Raw genomic sequence first — 26969 nt, 5'->3', positions numbered from 1 at the left:
TTGGAATATTTTATCTGGAACTAGTTAACTCTAGTTGGTTGGATATTTGATTAACTGCCAATACCGTGCGACTGTGTTGCTATTGCTAATTTTCTACACATCTATTGCTGAATTTAGCATATTATTGGGGCAGTGGTTATGGTTTGACTGGTGGAGGCATTTGTTGAAATTTTAGAATGCATTTGTTGAGAGTATGGATGGCCCGAGTTTGCTTGTTGACTGACTGATTTGGGTAGCCCCTGTGCTTATTGATGTGACCTTGCTAGTTTCTAGTTGTTGATAATAATTGCTGGTTGTTAGTTTTGGAGTGCAACTGTTGCTTTGTTGACCATATTTGGGCTTGGGTGACCCGTGTTTGCTTTTAATTGTTGAGTTGGGGAACACCAGTGACTATGAATGTGCGTTGGTGATTGCTATCTTTGTTGGATATTCTGTCTTTTGTTGTTTGGGGTGATAATTGGCGTCAATGGTGAGTGGCGCCATTTACAAGCACAGGTTCACAACGTAGATGAACGAATGACGAACATCACCCGCTAAGTGGCAAGGATGTCTCAGAACTCGGCTTCCCTCCACTGTTCCCTCCTATCCTTTCGCCACTCGTGAGGGAAGTTTCGTTGCCCTCTTCGCTTTAATTGCTTTAATCCCTCCATTGAGGGCAATGTAGGATATAGGTGTGGGGGGGGGACAGTTGTGGTACAGCTAGTATTTCTAATTTTTAGTTTTTACATGTTTTCCTTTATTTTTGTTATTTGCTCTATTTTTCGTTTATTTTCTTCTCTTTCTTTTTAGTGGTCAGTCTTCATATGAATACCAAGTTTTGATGTTGGATTGTTGCCTCTAAGTCTGCTCTTGCCAAGTTTTAAATAAAAAAAAAAAGATGGGTATCAAGCTAATGTGGATTGAGTTCATGAACATCTCTTTGGTGAATATCAATAATTGCTTAACTTTTTCAATTTTTGGTTAACTTTTCTAGGCATAGGGAATGATTGTTGGCATTTTTCATGTGAATTGGTCCAGTTATTAATTTTAGTTCTCCATATTGGGAAATTTGAGGCTGGCTGCTGTGATTTTTGTGTTATTTTTTTAGTTATTGTGCTGTATGGTTGTAAATAAGAGTTGACTGTATTTCGCTAGTGATTACTACTGAGTAACCGGGAATCTTCACCTAAAGTGTCGATTTTCGCGTCAAAAGGTAGTAGTTGCTATGAGTGCGTGGTCCTATAGCGATTGGAGCTGAGTAACCGGGCTCCTCCATCTATCAAATGTTGGAGTTCGCGTCAAAAGATTCTAAGGGCTATAGACTAAGTCTTTTGTTACTCAAAAAAAAAAAAAAAAAAAGAGAAAAAAAAGGGAAAAAAATAAAATAAAGATTGTGTTAGTATGTGAACAAGTCAGCTTGCCGATTTGTGATCTTAATGTCGAGATTTTGATTAATGGTTGGACCATTTACTGATAGATGTGAGCAACCATTCCTTTTCCTTAGATTAGTTTGCTTTAAATTGGAGGAGTTGGTGGTTGAGAAGCTAACCGGAGTGGTTTTTCTTGGATCTTAACTGTGATGCTTGATATATGTTTTTCTGGGTATCTTGGCAATGTGATAGTTAGAGCAATAGCCATAGTCAAAATCTGGTGTTCAATTGCTGTTCTTATGCTTGAGGACAATCATGATTTAGGTGTGGGGGGAATTGATAGGGTATAATCTGTTAGTAATTTTATTATTGATTTCCCCTTCTATCCCTGACAAATATTGTGTTAATTGCTGATATTTATTCATATTTGGTATTTGGAATCAATTTCAGGAATGAAGCAGGAAACTACCAAAAAGGAGGGACTTTGTGAAAAATATGGAGACTTCTAAGGGCTTCAATCCTTGGGCCCTTGAATTGGTGGGGGACCACAAGCTAGTGAAAAGGCATTTGGTCATTTGGGCTTCAAAGAAAGCAACGTAGAGAGACTTGGAATAGGAAGTGCTTGGGAGGCTTTGTCCACATGTGTGGGGACCACCTAGATAGCTTTTAGTCATCTTTCTTTTGTTGCTTTAAAAGGGGACAACGTACAGAAGCAAAGGACATCTAGGGCTTTAGTTTTAGTTTTTTAGTTTAGTTCTAGTTTTCTTTCTTTGGACTGGCCTCTGACACACGCCAGGTATTCAACAATATTCCCGAACGGGGAGATTTTCTCATGAGGCGTGGTTAAGCTTTTCTAGTCAAGGGGACAACTGACGATTTGGTTCGACAATTACTGTGAGATCGAATCTGTTTTAATTATTTTCTTCATTTATTGGTATTTATATGTTCCTTGATTTTAATTGCTATGGCATTGTGTATGATTGATTAGTGCGCAATAATTAATTATTCATATAGGCTATTTTTGCTAAATAGGGGTAATTGAATCCGTAATTGTTCGTTATCTCTACCTCAGTAGCAACTGGCGTAATTGGGTTTATGTCAGGGGAGCATATGATCTAATTTAAACAAACCCTCGTAGCGTGTTTGTTGGTTAGGATTGGGCCTTTCTAATTATTAATGCAATCTAGAAATTAAATCCTACGGTCGTACCTAGGGTTATTTTTGGGTTAGAGAAATAGCTAACGGTCGTACCTTAGCTATCGAAAAATTAAGGAAGGGTTGGTTGTCTATCGCGTGCATGACAACTATAACTAATCTATTGCTAAGTTTTGGAATTATTTCTGCATCAATGATCAGTGCATGAACCATTTCTGATGTGTACCCTTGGCTAGAGTTTCCCCAATCATTTTTTTTTAAATTAATTATTCTCTGCAGTTAATTTATTTAGTTAGCATTTAATCCAAAACCCCCCATACTTTGGACTCTAGAAGAAACGAATTATCCCCAGTCCCTGTGGATTCGACCCTACTCACCGCTATATACAAAATCTGTATTTTTCTCGAGTAGGTATTTATTATTGCACAGGTTCGGCACCTGTCAACGATCTATTGAATTTGAATATATGTAATTTATTTTTTAGTAGAAGAAATTTCCTGTAAACTTGAATTGAAAGTTGAGGCTTCATTGTTGAGTGAAATAAAGTATTACAGATGTTCAGTTGACCAAGTCATTGGGTGCCAATTTAAAGCGTATGATTAAAACATTCCTCAATTTTTTCAACATTCAAGAATACCAATACTTTTTCAACTTAATTTTGAAAAGACAGGTGTGAATTATAAGTTTGATCACAGTGGAAGTGAATATTCAAATTTCAATTTGTTGACTCTGCGACTTCTGGGACGTCGGGATGAAAATCTCTCCCAGTCTTTACTCTGTCTAGTAGGTTATCCGTAGAAGTTTCTGTACAAATGGAAGTTGAAAGTTTCAACTGATTCATTTTTCCTACTTTCAAAACATGAATACAACTATTTTCCCCAGAAGATCTGAGTCGTTGCACAGACAAATTTCTATCAGTTCACACACATATTAAGTAGTGTGATGCAACCAGTGTATCCGCAGAAGAGCAAGAGAAAAGCTGCTTCTCTTCTATTCCATCTCGCAATTTCCATACATGGCTGCTTTTTTGTTCTTCGTTCTATCATCAGCATTCTATTCAGGAATAGCAGCTCAAAAAAGCCCTCTTAACATTAGCTTAGGTTCTTCTCTAACGCCCACAGGCAACTCGTCATCATGGTTGTCGCCATCTGGAATATTTGCTTTTGGATTCTATCAGCAACGCAATGGCCATGCTGTGGGGATTTTTCTTGCTGGAATTCCTGAAAAGACTGCAGTTTGGACTGCCAACAGGGATAACCCCATTTTTTCGAGCAATGTTTCGCTGATTTTGTCTACAGATGGCAGGCTCATTTTGCAGCTGCCAGAAGGCCAAGACATAACAGTTGTTGATCCTTCTGAACCTATTTCATCAGCTTCTATGTTGGATTCTGGAAATTTTGTATTATACGATTCTGTTAAGAGAATCATATGGCAAAGTTTCGAGCATCCGACTAATAGTTTATTGCCTCGTCAGCAATTGATAGCCGGTCAGGAGCTGATATCCAGTGCTTCAGAAACTGATGATTCAAGAGGAATTTTTCGTCTGGTAATGCAAACAGATGGAAACCTTGTACAATACCCAGTGGGAGCAGCAAACAAACAGGAAACTGCCTATTGGGCATCTGGAACATTTGGAGACGGTCCAAATGTAACTCTAAATCTCGAGGATGACGGACATCTGTACTTGACCAATTCAAGTGTTAATTTAGTGAAGAATCTTTCTGATGGAGGACATCCTAAGAACAAGATGATCTATTTGATGAAGATTGATGTGGATGGTATTTTCCGACTGTATTCATATTCGGTAGATCAGGGGCGCAATTGGTCGATCATATGGGAATCCTCAACTGATAGATGTGATCCTAAAGGCCTTTGTGGGTTCAATGGCTTTTGCACTAAAATTGATAACTTGGTCGATTGCAAATGTCTTCCTGGATTTCAGTTTGTCAATCAAGGAAATTGGAGGTTGGGCTGTGAGAGGAGTTTTGTTACAGATAGTTGTAATTCCACGGATTCAAATGTCAACCATACCATTGAATTCTTGGAAAATACTGTATGGGAAGATAACACCTTTTCCATGGTGAACACAGGCACGAGAGAAGATTGTGCAAAGATTTGTCTTGAAGATTGCAACTGCGAAGCAGCATTCTTCAAAGATGGACAATGCAAGAAGCAGAGGCTCCCATTGACATATGGAAAAAGAGAAACTGACTCGAATATTGCTCTTGTCAAGGTCCACAAACATGCAACTATAGATGAAGGTGTAATTCCAAGTAATCCTCTAAAATGCAGAAAGGAAGAAGTTCGTGTCTATGTTCTAAGAATTGGGATTTCCCTTGTTGTTCTTGGAGTTCTGATATCTGTAATTGCTGGAGTTTATGTTCGTAGAAATCAGGTATGGGCTTATAAGCAGGTATCACAATTCAGAAATGTTGAATTTGTTGAGAATGTGGCTCCAAGGGCCTTTACTTTTGCTGAATTGGAGCAAGCAACAAATGAATTCAGAGAAGAGTTGGGTAGAGGAGCATTTGGGGCTGTGTATAAAGGGATTTTGCCAGATTCTGAGAAGGTTGTGGCTGTGAAGAAGCTTGAGAAAGTATTAGCAGAAGGCGAAAAGGAGTTTCAGAATGAAATCAAGGTGATTGGGAAAACACATCACCGCAATCTCGTCCGGCTGCTCGGCTACTGCCTTGATGGAGCTAAGAGGCTTCTAGTTTATGAGTATATGAGCAATGGATCATTGGCAGATGTCCTTCTCAAACCAGAGAACCATCCGAGTTGGGACGAAAGAACTAAAATTGCCCGCGACATTGCAGGAGGCATTCTTTACTTACATGAAGAATGTGAGACACAAATCATCCATTGCGTCATTAAACCTCAGAATATACTCATGGATGAAAACAGGTGTCCCAAGATTTCTGATTTTGGGCTTGCAAAGCTATTAAAGCGTGATCAAACAAGAACTCACACAACTTTTAGAGGAACAAAAGGCTATGTTGCACCAGAATGGTACAGGAAGATGCCCGTGACAGTTAAAGCAGACGTTTACAGCTTTGGGATTGTGCTGTTGGAGATCATATGCTGCCGAAAAAGTCTAGACTGGAGCTTTTCTGAGGATCAAGCTGTTCTTGAAGATTGGGCTTACCAGTGTTTCAAAGCCGGAGAGCTGCATAAATTGGTTGGTGATCAGGAGGTTGTTGACATGAGAAAACTGGAAAGAATGACAAAGATAGCTCTCTGGTGCATCCAGGATGAGCCAGCACTTCGTCCATCCATGAAGAAAGTTCTTCTGATGCTCGAAGGAACTGTTGATATTCCAGATCCTCCCAGTCCTACATCGTTTTTAAGTTCCACATAATTGTGGTGTCTTTTTTTTTTTTTTTTTTTTTTGCAACACACTGTCTCTTTTAAAACTTTAAATTCTGTCATTTACATTGTGGTTGGATTGTCAATCATTTACTTCTATATTTCTACTTTATACTTGGACTTGTTGTTAAGTAAAACTTTAAGTGCCATGGTTTTATGTCGAAAAAAAAAAGTTACTCCTATAATAGCATTTTTATATAAGCAGTTCTATATTACTACATTATACTAGAAATAAAAAGTGCTACATGCAACTGCCGATGCATAATCATAAGAACAAAAAGGGCATAATATATATAGTACTTTTACAATACACATTCTCCTTTACTGGTTTTTTACGCGTATCACTTCTATATTTCTACTTTGTACTTGAATAGTTGCCATAAATATTCGCAGACTCTTATTACTAATCCCACAGAGACTCGTTATTAGGTAAAAACTTAAGTTATTTGCCATAGTATTATGTAAAAAAAAAGGTTAATTTTTGCTATACCAAGAATAGTTGAATTGCAGATGACTTATAGTACCTAAACAATTAGATGCAAATTCTTAGATGTAGTAGAAAATATATACTACAATTAACTGTATTGGTATTAGAGTCCAAATTTGGTCCTCACTCCTCAACTAATTTGGTGCATGCAGCCTCTGGAAAATAATAATGTTGTTTGGCAGGATAATTAACCTAGTGATTCAACTTATATAGAAAGAGATACTTATCGGCAAAATTCGGAAGAATGTACAAACACAAAATCTTACAACTGTAATCCAACTTTTAACCTATATATAAAAAAAAAAAACTTATCAATTAATGAAAAACTCTTACAATGGAATTAATTGTACATATTAATATCATTTGAGTCCAGTACATGCTTGCACATAAGCTAGAAAGATTTTGCACTTAATTTAATTAGTGATGAAAGGAGAGAACTGAAAATTTTGTTTTCTCTAAATAATAGACAACATAGAAACATTCTTTCAAACTATGTATGCAACTAAACCAACCCTTTTTATGCTTCATGTTTGATCCACAAACAATAGATATAATTAAACATTATTTTTGGATAAAAATTCTTAAGTCCTGGGTTCAAATTTCCCTATCCCTCCCTGCAATGATGGACATAGGGAGGGCGGGTTGGGGCAGCCACCCCCCTATCCCTAAAATTTTCCAAAAATTCTATATGGTATATTATATTTAAATTTGAACTCTATCATTTTGTTCCTCAACAATTTTTTTGGTTAGTTAACATGTTTATGTCCTTTAATTTTTAAAATTTGTTTTATAATATGTCATTCTAGTTTCATTAGACACACACACACACAGACATACATACATATATATATATATATATACTAAATTTCACTATTATAGCTTTAATGTATTTACTATTTAGTATGTCCTTACATTACTTAAGGTAAGGAAACAAATAATTGACAAATAAAAAGAAATTTAATTATATTTAGAATTATAGTTATATGCAATTGACTTGATGTATTAGTCAAAAGCCAACGCCTAAACCAAGAAGCAAGCATCCATCTTTTCCCACATTCGTTCAACTTATTTCAAATATCGACTCGTCCCAAAACTCCATTTTTTCAATGCGAGTTTAATTTTTTTCCTTTACAATCCCTTTATAATTTGATTCATAATCATTCATTATTTGGACACATATACTTATTTTAAATTTGTGATTTAGATTATTTTTTATGATTATTAATCTGTCAATTGTTCTTATTCTAAAATTTGTATCTTAACATTTTTGTGTTAATTTTTATAGGGTTAATGTCTATATGATTTTGGTCCATGACCTAATTTTCATCTTTTGCCTTATATTTTGTCTCTTCTTATTAAAAACATTTAGTGTTTAGTTATCACCTATTAAACTTTGGTTTTAAGACTTTAATTTTAGATTAGAGTGCATCATTTGTTTTGATAATTTTTTGTTACTCGTTGTTTGATCATTCCCCTCCCCCCTCCCTCCAAACCAAAATCCTGCGTCCGTCACTGCTTCGTTACTTTTTAAATTCTACCTTTCCTTTGCTGGAAATAATTTTAAAAAATAGTTTTCCCCCCTATTAATCTTAAAAGGAATAGTCTACCAATAATATTGAGAGCAACATGTAAGGAGCAAAAGCACACACACCTAGTCATTGCAAGATTTGCAGCTTCCATATTCATCTCTCCGTCAAACCATTAACACATTTCCAGCACAGCCGAAAGGTATTCCGTGGCAGGACCGTCTAAACACCACAAGTCTTGTGGAAGTCTCCCCAGGCATGTTTTGTTAATCTGTTATTTGTGATAGGATGTTAATTGTTAGTAATTTTATTGTTAATTCTCCTCTTTATCCTTGCCAAATATTGCTTTAATTGTCAATATATATTTATATTTGGTATGTGGATATAATTTCAGAAATGGGAGCAGAAACCTCTTGAGAAGATTATTGTGGAACTTTGCACAATTTTGGTGCAAACCAACGTAGAAGAATGGAATTGCATTTGGGAATTCAATTTGGCTAGACAACATGTCAAAGTTGGTGGGGACCACGAAGACTTGACCATTGTGTAAAGACACATTTTTGGTTTGCTTTCTTAATTGTGAAAGTGTGCACCTGGTCAAAGAAAACCGACAAACCATAGTTGGCTTTGCTTTTATTTTCGGTGGAGTTGATTAGGTAGGGAAGGAATGTTTTCTTTTGTGAGCGTGGAGTGGAGTTTGGAATTGGCTTGTTTTTATTCGGGGGAGAGCCGGACATTTGGAGGGGGAGTTTTTCTTCTTCTCTTCCGTCTGGGAAGAGGAGTTTTAGTTTTTCTCTCCGAGGGATGTTCCAGAGGAGAGAATAGGGAGTTGTTTTGGTTTGTTGAATTCTAGTGTGCAATTTTCTTATTCTCTTCCGAGAGCTTTGTTATTCACTCTCTCAATTATCGAAGAAAGATGATGACTTTAAATTCAATTGAATTGTGTGAAGATTTTCTTATGAGGCGTGGCTAATTTTCTCCTCTAGTCAAGGATCAACGCGAAAACGCAGTCCCAAATATCTGTGAGATCTAATTAATTTTACATGTTCCTTAATTTGTTAATATTTGCATGTTTTCTATTTTAATTTCCATGGGATTATTTTGTTAATTGGATATCAAGGGCCCGATGTGCAATTTGACTTTTTAATCTCTTGTCAAATTAATCAATTAAATCCGTAATTGTTTAGTTGGTTAATATTAGTGGCAACTAGTATTTTCACATACTAGGAGAACATGCAATCTGATTTAAATAACCCTCGTAGCGTGTTATTAATTTGGGTTAGGCTTTTCTAGTTTTTAATGCAATTAGGAAATTAATTCCTACGGTCGTACCTAGGAGTATTTCCTAGTTAGAGGTAATCAACGGTCGTACCTTGGTTATCAATAAATTAAGAAAAAGCTGGTCGTTAGAGCTTATCGGCGACTATAACTAGCCTATTAATTAAATTAAGTGAACCTTCTTTGCATCAATGATCGGATGAATGGACTGTGTCTGCGTAGTTGTATCCTTGGCTAGAATTTATTTATTATTTATTTAATTGCTATTTACAATTGTATTAATTAATTATTTATCTTTGGTTAAATTGTTTAATTATTTTTAGTTAAATTGTTTAATTATTTATTTTTAGTTTTATCTGATAAAAATCCCCCGTGTCCCGAACTTGAAAAGAATCGAATTTTTTTTCCAATCCCTGTGGATTCGACCCTACTCACTACTATACACAGAAAATTCATTTTTCTCGAGTAGGTATTTATTATTGCACAGGCTCGACACCTGTCAATTTTTGGCGCCGTTGCCGGGGACTGGCGTTAATTATTTGTTTCTTTTTAAGTTCATTTTTGTTCTAATTTTCTGGTATTTTTTTTCTAGTTTATGTCTCGCTCTTCTCGTACAGGCGAATTAGTTTTCGACCCTGAAGTAGAGAAGACCGCGCGTAGAACGAGGAAAGAAACCAGGCAGCTCAGAGAAGAGCAATACGGTATTGCACCTCAGGGACTTGATCCAGAGGTTGAGCCGACAAATTTGTCTGGTGACAATTCGAGTGATTCAGACCAAGAGGAAGTCACTATGGCAAATGCACGAACATTAAGGGAGTTGGCTGCTCCTGATTTAAATCAGCAGCCCTTGTGCATTACTTTTCCAAATTTAAATGATGACACTCCCTTTGAACTAAAATCTGGTCTAATTCATCTCTTGCCATCTTTTCATGGTCTACCAGGTGAGGAGCCCTACAAGCACTTGCAAGAGTTCGACGTCGTTTGCAACAGTATGAAGCCTCCGGGAATTACAGAAGAGCAAATAAAGATGAGGGCTTTCCCCTTCTCTTTGAAGGACTCCGCAAAAGACTGGCTCTACTACCTACCACCTGGTAGTATCACCACGTGGGATCAATTGAAGAAAAAATTTCTGGACAAGTACTTTCCGGCGTCTCGAGCTGCGAGCCTAAGGAAAGAGATATGTGGCATCAAACAACACCCAGGCGAGTCACTCTATGAGTACTGGGAGAGGTTTAAGAAACTGTGCACCAAATGCCCTCAACATCAGATAAGTGAGCAACTGCTCATCCAATATTTCTATGAGGGATTACTTTTCAGGGACAGAAGCATAATCGATGCTGCAAGTGGAGGGGCGTTGGTGAACAAAACCCCTCGAGGAGCATGGGAGTTGATTGAAGGGATGGCTGAGAACTCACAACAGTTTGGTTCAAGAGAGGACATCCCGACGCGCAGGGTGAATGAGGTGGAAACGTCCTCTATCCAACAGCAGATCTCCGAATTAACATCTTTTGTAAGACAATTAGCTGTGGGGAATGCTTCACAAGCCAAAGTGTGTGGGGTGTGCACTGCCGTGGGTCATCCTACGGAAATGTGTCCACTGGTTCAAGAAGAAACTGCAGAACAGGTGAACATGGCTGGCCACGCGCCCGCGCCAAGAAAGCCATATGATCCATACTCAAACACCTACAATCCTGGTTGGAGGGATCACCCCAACCTTAGCTATGGAGGAAATAGGCAGTCTAACTTTGTGCCAAATAGACAGCAAGGACACCAACAGCAGTATCATCCTCGCCCACCACCACCACCACCCCCTTCAAACTCAAGTCCGTCCATGGAAGAAATGATGAAGCAATTACTTGCTAATCAACAAAAGACGGATTCAGACCTGCAAAGCATGAGAAATCAATTGGGACAGGTGCAATCATTGCAAAATCAAATGAATCAAATGGCTATAACAATCAATCGTTTGGAGTCCCAAGTTCAAGGAAAGTTGCCATCTCAACCTGAGGCAAATCCAAAGAATGTAAGCGCAATGACCTTAAGGAGTGGCAAGGAAGTTCAAGGACCCGAACCGGTGATTCCTAAAGACAAGGACGAGGAACGGATTGAAAAAGAATTGGAAGAGGAGGGCACAGACAACAAAAATGCAAAGGTACCCTCGAACCCAATTCCTACAACTAAAACTAATCCACCTCCCTTTCCTAGCAGGTTAGAGAAACCAAAGAAGCAAGACAAGGAAAAAGAGGTCCTGGAGATCTTTCGCAAGGTGGAGATCAACATACCCCTACTGGATGCGATTAAACAAGTACCCAGGTACGCAAAATTTTTGAGGGACCTGTGTGCCAATCGCAAGCGGTTGAAAGGGGATGAACGAGTTATAGTTGGGGAGAATGTTTCAGCAATTCTACAAAGAAAGCTTCCACCGAAATGCGGAGATCCAGGTATGTTTACTATTCCTTGTAGGATAGGTAATATTTTGATTGGAAAGGCCATGTTAGATCTAGGAGCATCGATTAATGTCATGCCGAAATCTATTTATGCTTCTTTGAACTTAGGCCCTTTGAAAGAAACTGGGATAATAATCCAATTAGCTGACAGGACCAATGCATACCCTGACGGGTTGATTGAAGATGTTTTGGTAAAAATTAATGAATTGGTTTTTCCAGCTGATTTTTATGTGCTCGACATGGAGGATGAACACTCCCGTGATCCGTCACCTCTATTGTTAGGTAGACCCTTTTTGAGCACAGCCCGAACCAAAATTGATGTTAATAAGGGTACTTTGTCTATGGAATTTGATGGTGAGATTGTTCACTTTAACATTTTTGAGACCATGAAATATCCATCCGATTCAAATGTTGGCTCTGTTTTCTCGGTAAATGTTATTGACCCTGCTATACAGGAGGTTTTTGAAATTGAAGGCAGGGATGAGTTAGAGGTCGTTCTGACCAGGCACTTCGAGTCCGAAACAACCTCTGGAGTAGAGTTGAGTGAAGAGCTTAAATGCGTGATTGGATCGTTGCAAACGTTACCAACCACGAAGACAAGGTATGACCTCGCACCCATTTTTATACCTGAACCTCACAAAAGGTTACTTCCATCTGTGGTGCAGGCACCTGTCTTGGAACTGAAACCGCTGCCGAAACACCTGAAATATGCATACTTGGGTGAAGGGGAGACACTTCCAGTGATCATCTCCGCGGGTTTATCAAAGGTTCAAGAAGAGAAACTACTTCGAGTTCTTAGGGAACATAAGCAGGCGATAGGATGGACCATCGCCGACATCAAGGGAATTAGTCCCGCGGTGTGTATGCACCGAATTCGACTCGAGGAGAATTCTAAACCCGTACGGCAAGCTCAACGGAGATTAAATCCTCTCATGATGGAGGTCGTAAAGAAAGAGATTTTAAAACTGCTGGACGTTGGAATTATATTTGCAATATCAGACAGCCCATGGGTAAGTCCAGTACAGGTGGTCCCGAAAAAGGCAGGGGTGACAGTGGAATCAAACCAAGAGGGTGAGCTCGTACCAATTCGAAAGCCCACCGGATGGCGACAGTGTATCGATTACCGAAAGCTAAATGCCGTCACGAAAAAGGACCATTTCCCCCTCCCTTTCATTGACCAAATGGTGGAGCGATTAGCATGTCGAGCTTACTATTGTTTCTTGGATGGATTTTCAGGTTATTTTCAAATTGCCATCGCACCCGAGGACCAAGAGAAGACTACTTTCACCTGCCCATTTGGAACATTTGCATACCGAAGGATGCCATTTGGATTGTGTAATGCACCTGCTACCTTCCAAAGATGCATGGTAAGTATCTTTTCAGAATATGTTGAGAAGATTATTGAGGTTTTCATGGACGATTTCAGTGTATATGGTGAAAGTTTTGAAAACTGTCTAGATAACCTGAAATTGATCTTAGTAAGGTGTATAGAAACTAATCTCGTGCTTAATTGGGAAAAATGTCATTTTATGGTTGAACACGGGATAGTTTTGGGTCATGTTGTATCATCTACAGGTATTGAGGTTGATAAGGCAAAAATAGATGTTATATCTACTTTACCTTACCCCGCGAGTGTGCGGGAAGTTCGTTCTTTCTTGGGTCACGCAGGTTTCTATAGAAGGTTCATCAAGGACTTCTCGAAAATTGGAGCACCCTTGTTCCAACTTTTGCAAAAAGATGTATCCTTCGAATTTGATGAAACATGTAAGGGGGCATTCAATAAGTTAAAGGAGTTATTGACCACCTCACCTATTATCCAACCCCCTGACTGGAACCTCCCATTCGAAATCATGTGTGACGCCAGCGACTATGCAGTGGGTGCGGTATTGGGTCAAAGAGTAGGAAAGGCAGCTCATGCTATCTACTACGCATCTCGAGCCTTGAACGGAGCTCAATTGAACTATTCAACCACCGAAAAGGAGCTTTTAGCAGTTGTTTTTGCCTTAGAAAAATTTCGGTCTTATTTACTTGGTGCTAAAGTTATTATTTTTTCTGATCATGCAGCTTTACGGTATTTATTGACCAAGAAAGAGGCAAAACCGCGATTGATACGGTGGATATTGTTGTTACAAGAGTTCAACCTGGAGATCCGAGATAAGAAAGGGGCAGAGAACCTGGTAGCAGATCACTTGAGTCGAGTACAAGTCGTCGAAGAGGACCTCCCATTGAGAGAAGCATTTCCCGAGGAGCATTTATTTTCTATTAATTCATCCTTGCCTTGGTATGCAGATATTGTTAATTTTCTAGTCACTGACAAATTTCCTACAGGATGGCCTAAGGCAAAGAGAGACAAGTTGAGGAGCGATGCAAAGTTCTACATTTGGGATGATCCTTACCTCTGGAAGCGGGGTGCCGATCAAATCATCCGTAGATGTGTAAGTGAAGTTGAATTTCAATCTATTCTAGCATATTGTCACTCTTTTGCATGTGGAGGTCACTTTGGACCGAAGAGAACGGCTCGTAAGGTGCTAGAGAGTGGATTCTATTGGCCAACTCTATTCAAAGATGCCTACTCATTTTGTAAGTCATGTGATAAGTGTCAAAGAGTGGGTAATATCTCTCGTAGGGATCAAATGACTCAAACCCCAATGATTTTTGTTGAAATTTTTGACGTTTGGGGCATTGATTTTATGGGTCCTTTTCCTTCGTCCTTTGGTTTTTTGTATATATTGCTTGCTGTAGATTATGTTTCGAAGTGGGTAGAAGCAAAGGCCACCCGCACTAATGATTCCAAAGTGGTTGCAGAATTCGTTAAGTCTAATATTTTTGTCCGCTTTGGGATGCCACGAGCAATTGTAAGTGATCGGGGTACTCATTTCTGCAACAAAACGATCGCTGCAATGTTTAGGAGATACGGTGTCTTGCACAAAGTCTCTACATCCTACCATCCTCAGACAAATGGTCAGGCGGAAGTATCGAACCGAGAGATCAAATCAATTCTAGAAAAGATGGTCCGACCCGATAGGAAGGATTGGAGTGTGAGACTAGAGGATGCACTATGGGCATATAGGACGGCATACAAGACACCCATTGGCATGTCTCCTTACCGATTGGTATTTGGAAAACCATGTCATCTCCCGGTAGAGTTTGAGCATAGAGCGTTTTGGGCAGTCAAGCAATGCAATATGGATATCGAGGAAGGCGGAATTCAAAGAAAGTTGCAATTGCAAGAGTTGGAAGAAATCCGAAATGAAGCATACGAGAATGCAGTGATCTATAAAGAGAAGAATCGGATCTTTCATGACCAACAGATCTCTAGAAAGACATTCGTCTGCGGGCAAAAAGTTCTACTATACCACTCCAAATTGAAGCTATTTCCAGGTAAATTACGTTCTCGTTGGATTGGTCCCTTTGTTGTAACTAATGTCTTTGATTATGGTGCAGTGGAGATCCAGAGTCTGAAGACGGAGAAGAAATTTGTGGTGAATGGTCATCGTCTCAAGCCTTATTATGATGAGGCTCCAGTTGAGCGAGTAGAGATGACGCATTTGGAGGACCCAATTTGCTTGGTTTAAGCAAATTATGGGCTATGTCTAGCCAAAGACATTAAAGAAAGGCGCTAGTTTGGGAGGCAACCCAAATATTAGTTTTGTTATTTCTAGTTGTTTTGTTCTTTCTAGTTGGTTCTTTTGCATTGGGTCATTTACTCGTTGGGTAGTATCAGTACTCATATTTCCTTTACTGAAATCAGGAAGTGAAATCTTGGCGTGCCCCCGCGGTGTTGGTGTCTCCTGAGGTCAGGGGACGAAGGCCAATCTTGGCGCGCCCACGCGGCGTTGGTATCTCCTGAGGTTAGGGACGTTTCGTAATCTTGGCGTGCCCACGCGGTGTTTGACAACCTGAAAAAAAAAAAAAATAGATTTCAGATCTACGTAAGCATTGTTTTTGAAAAAAAAAAAAAAAAACCTTCTTTTTCTTCTTTTCTTTTTCTTTCTTCTTTCTTCCTTTCTTTCTTTCTTTCTTTCTTCTTTCCCTGTTTTTCCCTTTTCTCTGGTTCCTTCAACCAGAGCCGCCGCCGCCCCAGGTCTCCTCCCTTCTTCCTGCTCCACCGACGCCATCGCCGCTCCTCGCGCGCCACCTGGAGCCCGCCGCTCCCTCGCGCGCGCTACCCCAACCCGTCGCCCACCACCCGCAGTCGCTGAGCACCACCAGATCCAGCTGCCGCAAACTCTTCTCTCTCACAGCCACCACCTTCATCGCACCACTGGCTTCGTATGCACGCGCCTGCCTCAATCTCTTTCTATTATTTTTTTTATTTTCTTATTTTATTATTGCAGTATGTTTTTATTATTTTTATTACAGTACATTTCTGAAAGTTTTGCGTGTTTGGACTACCTGACATTTCTATTCATCCTTAGTTGGATACTTCTGTGTTACTTTGCTTGTTTCTTTTTACTTTGCTTGATTTTTATTTATTTAGTACAATTTGGAAAGAATGGTGAAACCACGATCCCGACCCTTTGACCTCCGCTCCGCCTCCTCCAACTACAGGTGCTAATAGCTGGCACCAGCTTAAGGGGAGTTTCGTTGTCCTTCTTCTTATTTTTACTGTTTCGTTATCACATTGAGGGCAATGTGTGATTTAAGTGTGGGGGGGGATTTGGGTTTAGTTTTGATTGGTGTTTCTTTAATTTACTGCTTTTCTTACTAGTGTTTTGATGAATAAATATGGCAATTCATTCGTTTATTGCTGGTTGTGATTTATCCTATGAATTTTGTTTAGATGGCAAGTAAACGCATGTTATCTTGGTGAATATCATGAGTTTAATGACTTGGTGCAAATTGTGGTTAACTTGTTTAGGCAATTTAAATATTTTATTAGCAATTGTTATGTGGATTGGGCAATTGTTGATCTTAGTTCTCCATATTAGGAGATGACGTGGGCCATGATCTTTAATTATCTGGTATTCTGATACTTTAATTGTGATTAATAAATGACTCTACTCCGCTAGTGCCGTCACCCAGTAACCGGGAGTTTTCACCACAAGTGTCGACTTTCGCGTCAAAAAGTGGCGATATCTATGAGTAGTTAGTCCTGAAGCTGTGAAAAGTTGAGTAACTGGGCTCTTTCATCTAAAAATGTCAGAGTTCACGTCAAAAGACTTGAATAGCTTGGGACTGAGCATTTATGTAAAAAAAAAAAAAAATTTAATTGTTAAAAAAATAATGTGAGATCCTATTGGCCTGCCGATCCTTGTTCTTCAATGTTGAGATTTTGATTTTCAGTTGACCCAATTGCTAACTTTTGCTAGTTTAATATTTTAATTTCTTAGACGAGTTAGCCATGAATTGGACGAGTCTATGATTTCAGAAGCTAATCGGGAGAAATATGTCTTGACACTTAGCCACTAAAACTTGATTTTGGGATAAGCATAGCTTGGCAGTAAATGAAATGAGAGTTAGCCATTGTTGAATTTAGTTGTTCCCATGCTTGAGGACAAGCATGATTTAAGTGTGGGGGGAATTGATAGGATGTTAATTGTTAGTAATTTTATTGTTAATTCTCCTCTTTATCCTTGCCAAATATTGCTTTAATTGTCAATATATATTTATATTTGGTATGTGGATATAATTTCAGAAATGGGAGCAGAAATGAACCAATAACCCGTTGACCCACCTCCTTCACCGGATTCCTCCCCGGGCCGGGTTTAATAACTATGGTAAAGACACATTTTTGGTTTGCTTTCTTAATTGTGAAAGTGTGCACCTGGTCAAAGAAAACCGACAAACCATAGTTGGCTTTGCTTTTATTTTCGGTGGAGTTGATTAGGTAGGGAAGGAATGTTTTCTTTTGTGAGCGTGGAGTGGAGTTTGGAATTGGCTTGTTTTTATTCGGGGGAGAGCCAGACATTTGGAGGGGGAGTTTTTCTTCTTCTCTTCCGTCTGGGAAGAGGAGTTTTAGTTTTTCTCTCCGAGGGATGTTCCAGAGGAGAGAATAGGGAGTTGTTTTGGTTTGTTGAATTCTAGTGTGCAATTTTCTTATTCTCTTCCGAGAGCTTTGTTATTCACTCTCTCAATTATCGAAGAAAGATGATGACTTTAAATTCAATTGAATTGTGTGAAGATTTTCTTATGAGGCGTGGCTAATTTTCTCCTCTAGTCAAGGATCAACGCGAAGACGCAGTCCCAAATATCTGTGAGATCTAATTAATTTTACATGTTCCTTAATTTGTTAATATTTGCATGTTTTCTATTTTAATTTCCATGGGATTATTTTGTTAATTGGATATCAAGGGCCCGATGTGCAATTTGACTTTTTAATCTCTTGTCAAATTAATCAATTAAATCCGTAATTGTTTAGTTGGTTAATATTAGTGGCAACTAGTATTTTCACATACTAGGAGAACATGCAATCTGATTTAAATAACCCTCGTAGCGTGTTATTAATTTGGGTTAGGCTTTTCTAGTTTTTAATGCAATTAGGAAATTAATTCCTACGGTCGTACCTAGGAGTATTTCCTAGTTAGAGGTAATCAACGGTCGTACCTTGGTTATCAATAAATTAAGGAAAAGCTGGTCGTTAGAGCTTATCGGCGACTATAACTAGCCTATTAATTAAATTAAGTGAACCTTCTTTGCATCAATGATCGGATGAATGGACTGTGTCTGCGTAGTTGTATCCTTGGCTAGAATTTATTTATTATTTATTTAATTGCTATTTACAATTGTATTAATTAATTATTTATCTTTGGTTAAATTGTTTAATTATTTTTAGTTAAATTGTTTAATTATTTATTTTTAGTTTTATCTGATAAAAATCCCCCGTGTCCCGAACTTGAAAAGAATCGAATTTTTTTTCCAGTCCCTGTGGATTCGACCCTACTCACTACTATACACAGAAAATTCATTTTTCTCGAGTAGGTATTTATTATTGCACAGGATCGACACTTGTCAATTTGTGTCCTCTTATAAAAAGTGAAGGATGCAGGCTGCACCACAAGGACGAGGATCACTGGAAAGGGGGAAAAAAGAAATTCTGGGAGAGATTTCATAAATTTTGTTGCCCACCATTGTTTTATTTAAAATCAATAGTTTAGTTTTATATATGTTTTGATCCAGAGGTAAAAGTTGAAGTTTCAGAATTTAGAATTTTGAAAACCTGAGTTCTAATCCCCTCTTCGCCCTCCCTATTTCGTAAATCTCACCCTTCCTCTATGATCAAGAAAAAAAAGAAAAGAAAAATACCTCTAAAATCTCAATACATTAATCCTAGACTTGTATGGTTGGTGCCACCAATTGAATCCTTGAAGTTTGGCATTGATTAGTACCCTTAATTTACATTCAATTTTTTATTTCGTACCCAAACTAATTATTAATTTAAATGCAAAACTCTTGATCTAACTGCATAGATTATAATTTCAGTATCTCGAGTATAAACTTAATCATTTTAGACTTGGTGGAAGTTAATAGAAATTTCTTCACTGTCCTGGTGGAATAAGAAAATTGATCCCTCTAACACGGACTTGATAAATTTCCAGAGACTCCATAAAATTCTTCATGAATTGACCCCTCTAACATAATGCCCCAGGTCTAAGGACTCCTCTTACCCTTCTAAAACAGGCATAAAATTCTTCAAGAATCCTCTAACATGGTAGAGTTGTAATGCCTTGAGTTGAAGGACTCCTTGAATATTGTAAGGTTATAATTCCTCGAATCCAAGGTCTGGCCCAATAACTTTTGAACGAACAAAAATTATAGGATTAAAATGATTTACTTTTATCCAAGTTACTTTGTAACTCATGAGTCTGGATTTATATTTCATTCACATGCATTTCCTGCTTCCTGCTTCTGCCGTGAGATCGGGGGTTCTCAGAACAGCTGTAGTGAGAGTTTTCATGTCAACCAAGATTTTCTTAGTTTTGATTAAGATGGAATTGAGTTTTCAAATGTTATTTCTGCACCACAGAGGTTGTGTGGATGTCAGAATTGGGAAGCTTCCTAACAATATACTGAATGTGAACTGAAACATGCAAAATTTACTCAGAAGACCTGAATCGCTGCAAAGGCCAAATTTCTACGTAACTTTTACGTATATGAAGAAAGCAAGTGTGATGCAACCAGTATAATAAAAAGAAAAAAAGCAAGAACAAAAAGAACTGGTTGTCTTCTCTTCCACCACCCAATTTCCATACATGGCTGCTTTCTTGTTCTTCTTCCTCTTATCAACATTCCATTCAAGAATAGCAGCTCAACAAAGGCCTCTTAACATTAGTTTAGGTTCTTCTTTAACCCCCACAGGCAACTCATCATCATGGTTGTCGCCATCTGGGATATTTGCCCTTGGATTCTATCAGCAACGCAATGGCTACGCGGTTGGGATTTTTCTTGCTGGAATTCCCCAAAAAACTGCTGTTTGGACTGCCAACAGGGACAGCCCCATCTTTTCGAGCAACGTTTCACTGATTTTATCTACGGATGGCAGGCTAATTTTGCAACAGCCAGAAGGCCAAGACATAACTGTTGTTGATCCTTCTGAACCTATTTCATCAGCTTCTTTGTTGGATTCTGGAAATTTTGTTTTATACGATTCTGTTAAGAGAATCATTTGGCAGAGTTTCGAGCATCCAACCAATAGTTTGTTGCCTGGTCAGCGATTGGCAGCTGATCAGGAGCTCATATCCAGTGCTTCAGAAACTGATGATTCGAAGGGGATTTTTCGTCTGAAGATGCAAACGGATGGACACCTTGTACAGTACCCTGTGGGCACAACAGATGTAGCGGAAAATTCTTACTGGTCATCTGGAACTAATGGAGACGGTCCAAATATAACTCTAAATCTCCAGGATGATGGGCATCTGTACTTGATCAATTCAAGTGTTAATATAGTGAAGAATCTTTCTGGTGGAGGACATCCTAAGAACAAGATGATCTATTTGATGAAGATTGATGTGGATGGTATTTTCCGATTGTATTCACATTCGATAGATCAGGGGGGCAATTGGTCAATCATATGGGAATCTTCAACTGATGATTGTGTTCCCAAAGGCCTTTGTGGGATCAATGCCTTCTGTACTAAAATCGATGACTTGGTCGAATGCAAATGTCTTCCTGGATTTCAGTTTGTCAATCAGGGCAATTGGAGCTCGGGCTGTGAGAGTAGTTTTGTTCCAGATAGTTGCAATTTCACAAATTCAAATGCCAATTACACCATTGAGTCCTTGGAACACACTGCATGGGAAGTTAACACATTTTCTAGAATGGAAACGAGCACGAAAGATGATTGTGCAAAAGCTTGTCTTGAAGATTGCAACTGCGAAGCAGCATTCTTCAAAGATGGACTATGCAAGAAACAGAAACTCCCATTGACATATGGAAGAAGAGCAATTGACCCGAATGTTGCTCTTGTCAAGGTCGGCAATCCTGCAGCTAACAACGAAGGTGTAATTCAAAGTAATCCTGTAAAACACAGAAAGGAAGAAGTCCGTGTCTATATCCTGATAATTGGGATTGCACTTACTGTTTTTGGGATCTTGATCTCTGTATTTGCTGGACTTTATGTTCAGAAAAATCGGGCATGGGGCTATAAACAAATACTGGGAAAGGGAAATGTCGAATTTGTTGAGAATGTGGCTTCAAGGGCCTTCACCTTTGCTGAGCTAGAGCAGGCAACAAATGAATTCAGAGAAGAGTTGGGCAAAGGAGCATTTGGGACTGTGTACAAAGGGATTTTGCCAAATTCCAAGAAGATTGTGGCCGTGAAGAAACTTGAGAAAGTATTAGCAGAAGGGGAAAGGGAGTTTCAGAATGAAATCTCACTGATTGGGAAAACACATCATCGTAATCTCGTCCAGCTACTTGGATACTGCCTGGATGGAGCTAAGAGGCTTCTAGTTTATGAGTACATGCGCAATGGATCATTGGAAAAAATCCTGCACAAACCAGAGAACCATCCAAGTTGGGGCGAAAGAATGAAAATCACCTGTGACATTGCTAGAGGTATTCTTTACTTACATGAAGAATGTGAGACACAAATCATCCATTGTGACATCAAACCTCAGAACGTACTCATGAATGAAAATGGGTGTGCCAAGATTTCTGATTTTGGATTGGCAAAGATATTAAAACATGATCAAACCAGAACTTATACAGGAGTAAGAGGAACAAGAGGCTATGTTGCACCAGAATGGTTCAGGAACTTGCCTGTGACAGTTAAAGCAGATGTTTACAGCTTCGGAATTATGCTATTAGAAATCATATGCTGCCGAAAAAGCGTAGAATGTACCAGTCCTGAGAATGAAGCAATTCTCGAAGAATGGGCTTATCAGTGTTTTGAGGCTGGAGAGCTATACAAATTGGTTGGCGATCAGGAGGTTGATGACGTGAGAGAACCGGAAAGAATGATCAAGATAGCTCTTTGGTGCATCCAAGAAGAGCCGGCACTTCGTCCATCCATGAAGAAAGTTCTTCTGATGCTCGAAGGAATTGTTGACATTCCAATTCCTCCCAGCCTTCCGTCTTTTTCAAGTGCCATATCATTGTAATTTGTGTTTTGGTATTTTTCTAGTTTCACATCTCATCTATTTTATGAAATATGAACTTCATTGTTGGATAAACATTTTTATGCGTTTTCTTAGCTTATACTACTGATGTGTTATTGTATAGTATTTGAACTATATTACTTGCTTGATTCATGTCATAGTCACTGAAGTATTCACTGAAGATACCACTGTGAAAGATCCACATTGAGCTACAGCTATTATGTTTTTTTTTTCTTTTCACACACAGCAATAATGCTGTCCAGGTCAATCTCCTAAAGTTTTTTTTTAATCATATATTCTGAAATTGAAAAAAAAAAATAATCTAGAGATGTATGAAATTGTCAATTTGGTGTTGAAGACTCTGTATAATACATTGTAATATATGCATACAGTGACATTATATGTCATTTTGCATAGGGATGTAATCGAGTCGAATCAAAATTAATTATAAAAACTGACAAATAAAAAAATTAAATAATACTGAAAATAAAAACTAAAATTAAATAATAAATAATATTTGATTAAGCTTGATTAGACAGGCAAACATAGCATTTTAAAGCTAAAAATCAGTTCAATTTATACTCGAACAAGATCAAAGTAAGCCAAGTCATGAAGCTCGAGACGAAATTTTCACAAGTCAAGCATCGAGCTACTCACTTGCACCCGTAATTCTACTGCTCAAACCAAAATGAAAATTATACAAAAAAAGGGCAAGAAACATTATTCACCCAAGTCAAACCTTATTGTAGGATATCGATAAACTTGAGTTAATTATTAAAAGGGTCTACCTAACGGGTTAATTAATACAAAAAAAGGGAAAAAGGAAAATATTAAGGAAAGAGAGAGCCAATTTCACTTAACCAAATATGCTGAATTGCCAAATATTTCTTTTTCTTTGGAATATTTTGAGTTGAGTGCATAATCTGAGCCCCAGGCCCAATCTAATATGGGCCTTCTAAACATTGTGTTGTTGGATGAGTTAAAGGCGTTGGCTGTGAGCGCCATTCATAAGCGCGCTTTCTTCTTTGACTTCAATGAGAGAAAAAGGAAAGTTTCCAAAACTTGTGTTCCTAATCCTAAGCGAATTGATTTCTACTTTTCCGCTAAAATTCAAATCAAATCCATGTCCTAACCAGATCTGGATTCTGCAATTCCTATATAAGAATCAGAGTTCATAACGTTAGCTTCACATTATTCATACTGGAGTATCATTCTTGAAAAAACCCCCTCCAAGAAAAATGCAGCAACAGCAGTTCTATTCACCTGCTCTTCATCAGCATTATCATCACTACCAAACTTATCCGCAAAGGATTCAAGAAAACATGGGAATTTACGACGAACACTATGTTTTCTTTCCCCCTCCTGATCAGACTCCTTTTTACCCTGTTCCGTCAGCTTATGGCTTCCCAGTTTATCCTCAATTTATTCAGCCAGGCTACGATTCTCGTAACTTTTTTCTTCCTAGCCCTTTGCAATACTACTACAGTTACCTGCTGAAGCGATGTACTATAATCAGAATAACAATTACTCTCTTAATCAAGCACAGAACCTCCAATGGCCCCGGAGCCATCTTCAAGAATCTAATCAGGGACCAGACCTCCTCTCCCATTTTAGCTTTGCACCAGAAGATGAGACTGTCATACTTGATTTGGATGTGGAGGAGAACTACCCACTTGGGAACCAACTTCAAGAATTTGATCAGGGACGAAATATCCTCTCCCGGTTGACCTTTACACCAGACAGTGAGACTGCCCTACTCGATTTGGATGCAGAGGAGAACTATCCACTAGAGAACCAGAATCAAGAATCCGAAATGCACTTGCGATTTAGCTCGACCTTTACACTAGAAGATCATACTCCCCTACGTGCATTGGATATGGAGTTTGTCAATGAGGAAAGAAATCTTGCCAGCTTCAGGACTTTTATTCCTGCTGATGACCCAATTGTTGAGTTCCTGCAACAATTGGTCCCAGAAGACAGGATTAGTAAAAGCTATGGTTTGCCAGAAGCAACCATCTCAGAGCATTTGAAAACCAGAAATTATCAAACACTTGCTGATCAAGAACCTGAAATTTGTGTAGTTTGCCAGTGCGAGTATGAGGATGAAGAGACAATTGGAACTCTAGAATGCAGGCATGAGTACCATGCCGACTGCATCAAAAGGTGGTTAATGAAGAAGAATGTTTGTCCTCTTTGCACACGTGAAGGAATTCAACAGAAAAGCTAATTGAGAATTTAAGAGCAGTTCTGTTTCTCTGAATCTGGAAGGCTCTCCTCCGATTTCTGGATTCTTTTTGTATTATTCTTTATTTTGTTTGGATTTGTGACATAAGTTAGGAAAGCTATGAACATTGTTTGTTTAACTACTGTTATTGATCTATATTTGAGTTGCACAGAAATTCTTGAATTTTGTTCTTGAATTTGCAAACTAACCCTACTATGTGATACGTTTTAACTTTTAAAACCGAGTTTAAGGTTCTGCAACTGCAAATTTTTAAGGAATTTTTTTTGGATTTGTCATCTGATGAAGTTGCTTCTTAAGTATCATCTTAAAATAGAGTTTAAGGTTCTATAATTGCAAATTTAAGGAACTTCTTGTGATGAATCATCATGACCTGAGAAATTATAGAGTGCTGATGTGCTGTGAACCTTAGGGAGCAATTGACTCAAATAATGCTCTTGGCAAGGTCAAGTAATCCTCTAAAATGCAGAAAGGAAGAAGTTCGCGCCTATTGTCCCGGTAACTGGGATTTCCCTTGCTGTTTGACAGGTGCCGAACCTGTGCAATAATAATTACCTGCTCAAACTAAAGTTAATTCTGTAGATAGCGGTGAGCAGGGTCGAATCCACAGGGACTGGGAGTAATTGTTTCTTTTAGAGTCCAAAGTATGGGGGGTTTTGGATTAAATGCTAACTAAATAAATTAACTGCAGAAAATAATTAATTAAAAGAAATAACTAAGAGAAACTCTAGTCAAGGGTATACTTCAGAAATAGTTCATGCACTGATCATTGATGCAAAAATAATCCCAACATTTATTAATAGATTGGTTATAGTTGTCATGCACGCGATTAACAACCAACCCTTCCTTAATTTATCGATAGCTAAGGTACGACCGTTAGCTATTTCTCTAACCCAAAAACAACCCTAGGTACGACCGTAAGATTTAATTTCTAGATTGCATTAATAATTAGAAAGGCCCAATCCTAACCAACAAACACGCTACGAGGGTTTGTTTAAGCTAGATCATATGCTCCCCTGACATAAACTCAATTACGCCAGTTGCTACTGAGGTAGAGATAACGAACAATTACGGATTCAATTACCCCTATTTAGCAAAAATAGCCTATATGAATAATTAATTATTGTGCACTAATCAATCATACACAAGGCCATAGCAATTAAAATCAAGGAACATATAAATACCAATAAATGAAGAAAATAATTAAAACAGATTCGATCTCACAGTAATTGTCGAACCAAATCGTCAGTTGTCCCCTTGACTAGAAACACTTAACCACGCCTCATGAGAAACTCTCCCCGTTGGGGAATATTGTCGAACACCTGGCGTGTGTCAGAGGCCAGTCTAAGGAAAGAAAGAAAAGAAACTAAAACTAAACTAAGAACTATTTTTATTTTCCCATCTCTCGTACGTTTCTCCCTTTTTAAAGCCAAAAGGAAGTCTAATGCTATCTCTAGTGGTCCCCACACCAAATTCAAAGTCTTGTACGTTTCTTTTCCTAGAGTCCAAATGACTCATGCTTCTTATCCGTGGTCCCCGCACATGTGGACAAAACCTCCAAAGTACTTCTTGCTCCAAGTCTCTTACGTAGCTTTCTTTGAAAAGCCCACATGACTAAATGTCTTGCACTAGCTTGTGGTCCCCACCAATTCAAGAGTCCAAGGTCCTTAGAAGTCTCCATTTTCCCATTAAAGTCCCTCCTTTTTGGTAATTTTCTACTTTGTTCCTGAAATTAAACCCCAATACCAAATATAAGTAAATATTAATAATTAAAACAATATTTGGCAAGAATAAAAGGGGAAATTAACAATAAAATTACTAACAATTAACACCTATCACTGTTCTAGCAGTTCTGATATCTGTAATTGCAGCCTTAGCAAGAGTCTATGTCCCGGCCTTATATCCTTGTAATTATTAGACATACCCCCTTCCCCCAAAAAAAAAAAAAAAATATTAGACTTTACCCCTGCGTTTTGTTTATTATAACATAAGATGTAATTTTGCAGGGTAAAAGTCCTGCCTATGACATATTGGTTAAACACAGGACTTTGTGATCAAGTAAAATCAATCCTTGAATCTTGACTCGTGTCTATTGTTTTGGAAAAATGATTAAAGTACTAACTAAGTTTAGTTTTCCAAATTTTGATTAATAATCTGATAAAATAACTAGTCCAGGATTAAGTCTATTATAAATTGTCGTTAGCCGAATTTCTTTGACCTTATTGGCTCACAAGAAGCAACCTTAATGCAAAGTTTCCTTATCTCAATATATATGGCAAAAGAATCTTTACTCTTTTTTTTTCTGACAAAATTACTATAATAGCTTATGATACTGATTGAGGAGATTCACAAGACAATGCAAAACCAAAACAATGAAAGTGAAAGTGGTACTACTACAGAACTCTGAACCGTATCCCACTAAATAGGATCAGCTCTTAACAGGCTGACCCGACACAAAGGGCACCTTCTACTCTTAAACTCCCGCTTCCAGATGCAGTCTTGATGGAATGTATGAGAACAACGTAACTTCATCGTGTACCCAGGCAAATAGCACAAGTAGCATGATCCTTGTCTGCCACCT

At 38.3% G+C, this 26969-nt stretch overlaps 3 protein-coding genes and 1 non-coding gene across 4 annotated transcripts; 3 read left to right on the top strand and 1 right to left on the bottom strand.

The window, feature by feature from the left end:
• The first annotated feature begins 3376 nt into the window (after positions 1 to 3376).
• LOC113700100 (G-type lectin S-receptor-like serine/threonine-protein kinase LECRK3) lies at positions 3377 to 5879 on the top strand. The gene has a single exon (XM_027220557.2). The coding sequence runs from the start codon at positions 3520 to 3522 to the stop codon at positions 5860 to 5862; it is 2343 nt and encodes a 780-aa protein (XP_027076358.2). The 5' UTR covers positions 3377 to 3519; the 3' UTR covers positions 5863 to 5879.
• A 3877-nt stretch (positions 5880 to 9756) lies between these two features.
• On the top strand, positions 9757 to 15403 carry LOC140010561 (uncharacterized). The gene is made up of 6 exons (XM_072057852.1): positions 9757 to 11602; positions 11717 to 11799; positions 12064 to 13042; positions 13184 to 13801; positions 13898 to 15064; positions 15360 to 15403. The coding sequence occupies exons 1-6, from the start codon at positions 9757 to 9759 to the stop codon at positions 15401 to 15403; spliced, it is 4737 nt and encodes a 1578-aa protein (XP_071913953.1).
• LOC113700251 (small nucleolar RNA R71) lies at positions 10324 to 10430 on the bottom strand. The gene has a single exon (XR_003450595.1). It is a non-coding gene; the product is annotated as a small nucleolar RNA R71 (small nucleolar RNA).
• A 4278-nt stretch (positions 15404 to 19681) lies between the features above and the next one.
• Positions 19682 to 22231, top strand: LOC113698697 (G-type lectin S-receptor-like serine/threonine-protein kinase LECRK3). The gene has a single exon (XM_027218601.2). The coding sequence runs from the start codon at positions 19801 to 19803 to the stop codon at positions 22147 to 22149; it is 2349 nt and encodes a 782-aa protein (XP_027074402.1). The 5' UTR covers positions 19682 to 19800; the 3' UTR covers positions 22150 to 22231.
• Positions 22232 to 26969: the final 4738 nt, after the last annotated feature.

This window comes from Coffea arabica, chromosome 7c, assembly GCF_036785885.1.
Source record: "Coffea arabica cultivar ET-39 chromosome 7c, Coffea Arabica ET-39 HiFi, whole genome shotgun sequence".
Classification (NCBI taxonomy): Eukaryota; Viridiplantae; Streptophyta; class Magnoliopsida; order Gentianales; family Rubiaceae; genus Coffea; species Coffea arabica.
This window is presented reverse-complemented; position numbering and strand designations above follow the sequence as displayed.

Bases quoted from the DNA above. Each gene is read 5' to 3' on its own strand.
- LOC113700100 (XM_027220557.2), top strand. From the start codon at position 3,520: ATGGCTGCTTTTTTGTTCTTCGTTCTATCATCAGCATTCTATTCAGGA.
- LOC140010561 (XM_072057852.1), top strand. From the start codon at position 9,757: ATGTCTCGCTCTTCTCGTACAGGCGAATTAGTTTTCGACCCTGAAGTA. The intron at 11,603-11,716 runs GTATGTTTACTA...CTTTGAACTTAG, and splicing joins ACCGAAATGCGGAGATCCAG to GCCCTTTGAAAGAAACTGGG. The intron at 13,802-13,897 runs GTCGAGTACAAG...CTTGGTATGCAG, and splicing joins CCTGGTAGCAGATCACTTGA to ATATTGTTAATTTTCTAGTC.
- LOC113698697 (XM_027218601.2), top strand. From the start codon at position 19,801: ATGGCTGCTTTCTTGTTCTTCTTCCTCTTATCAACATTCCATTCAAGA.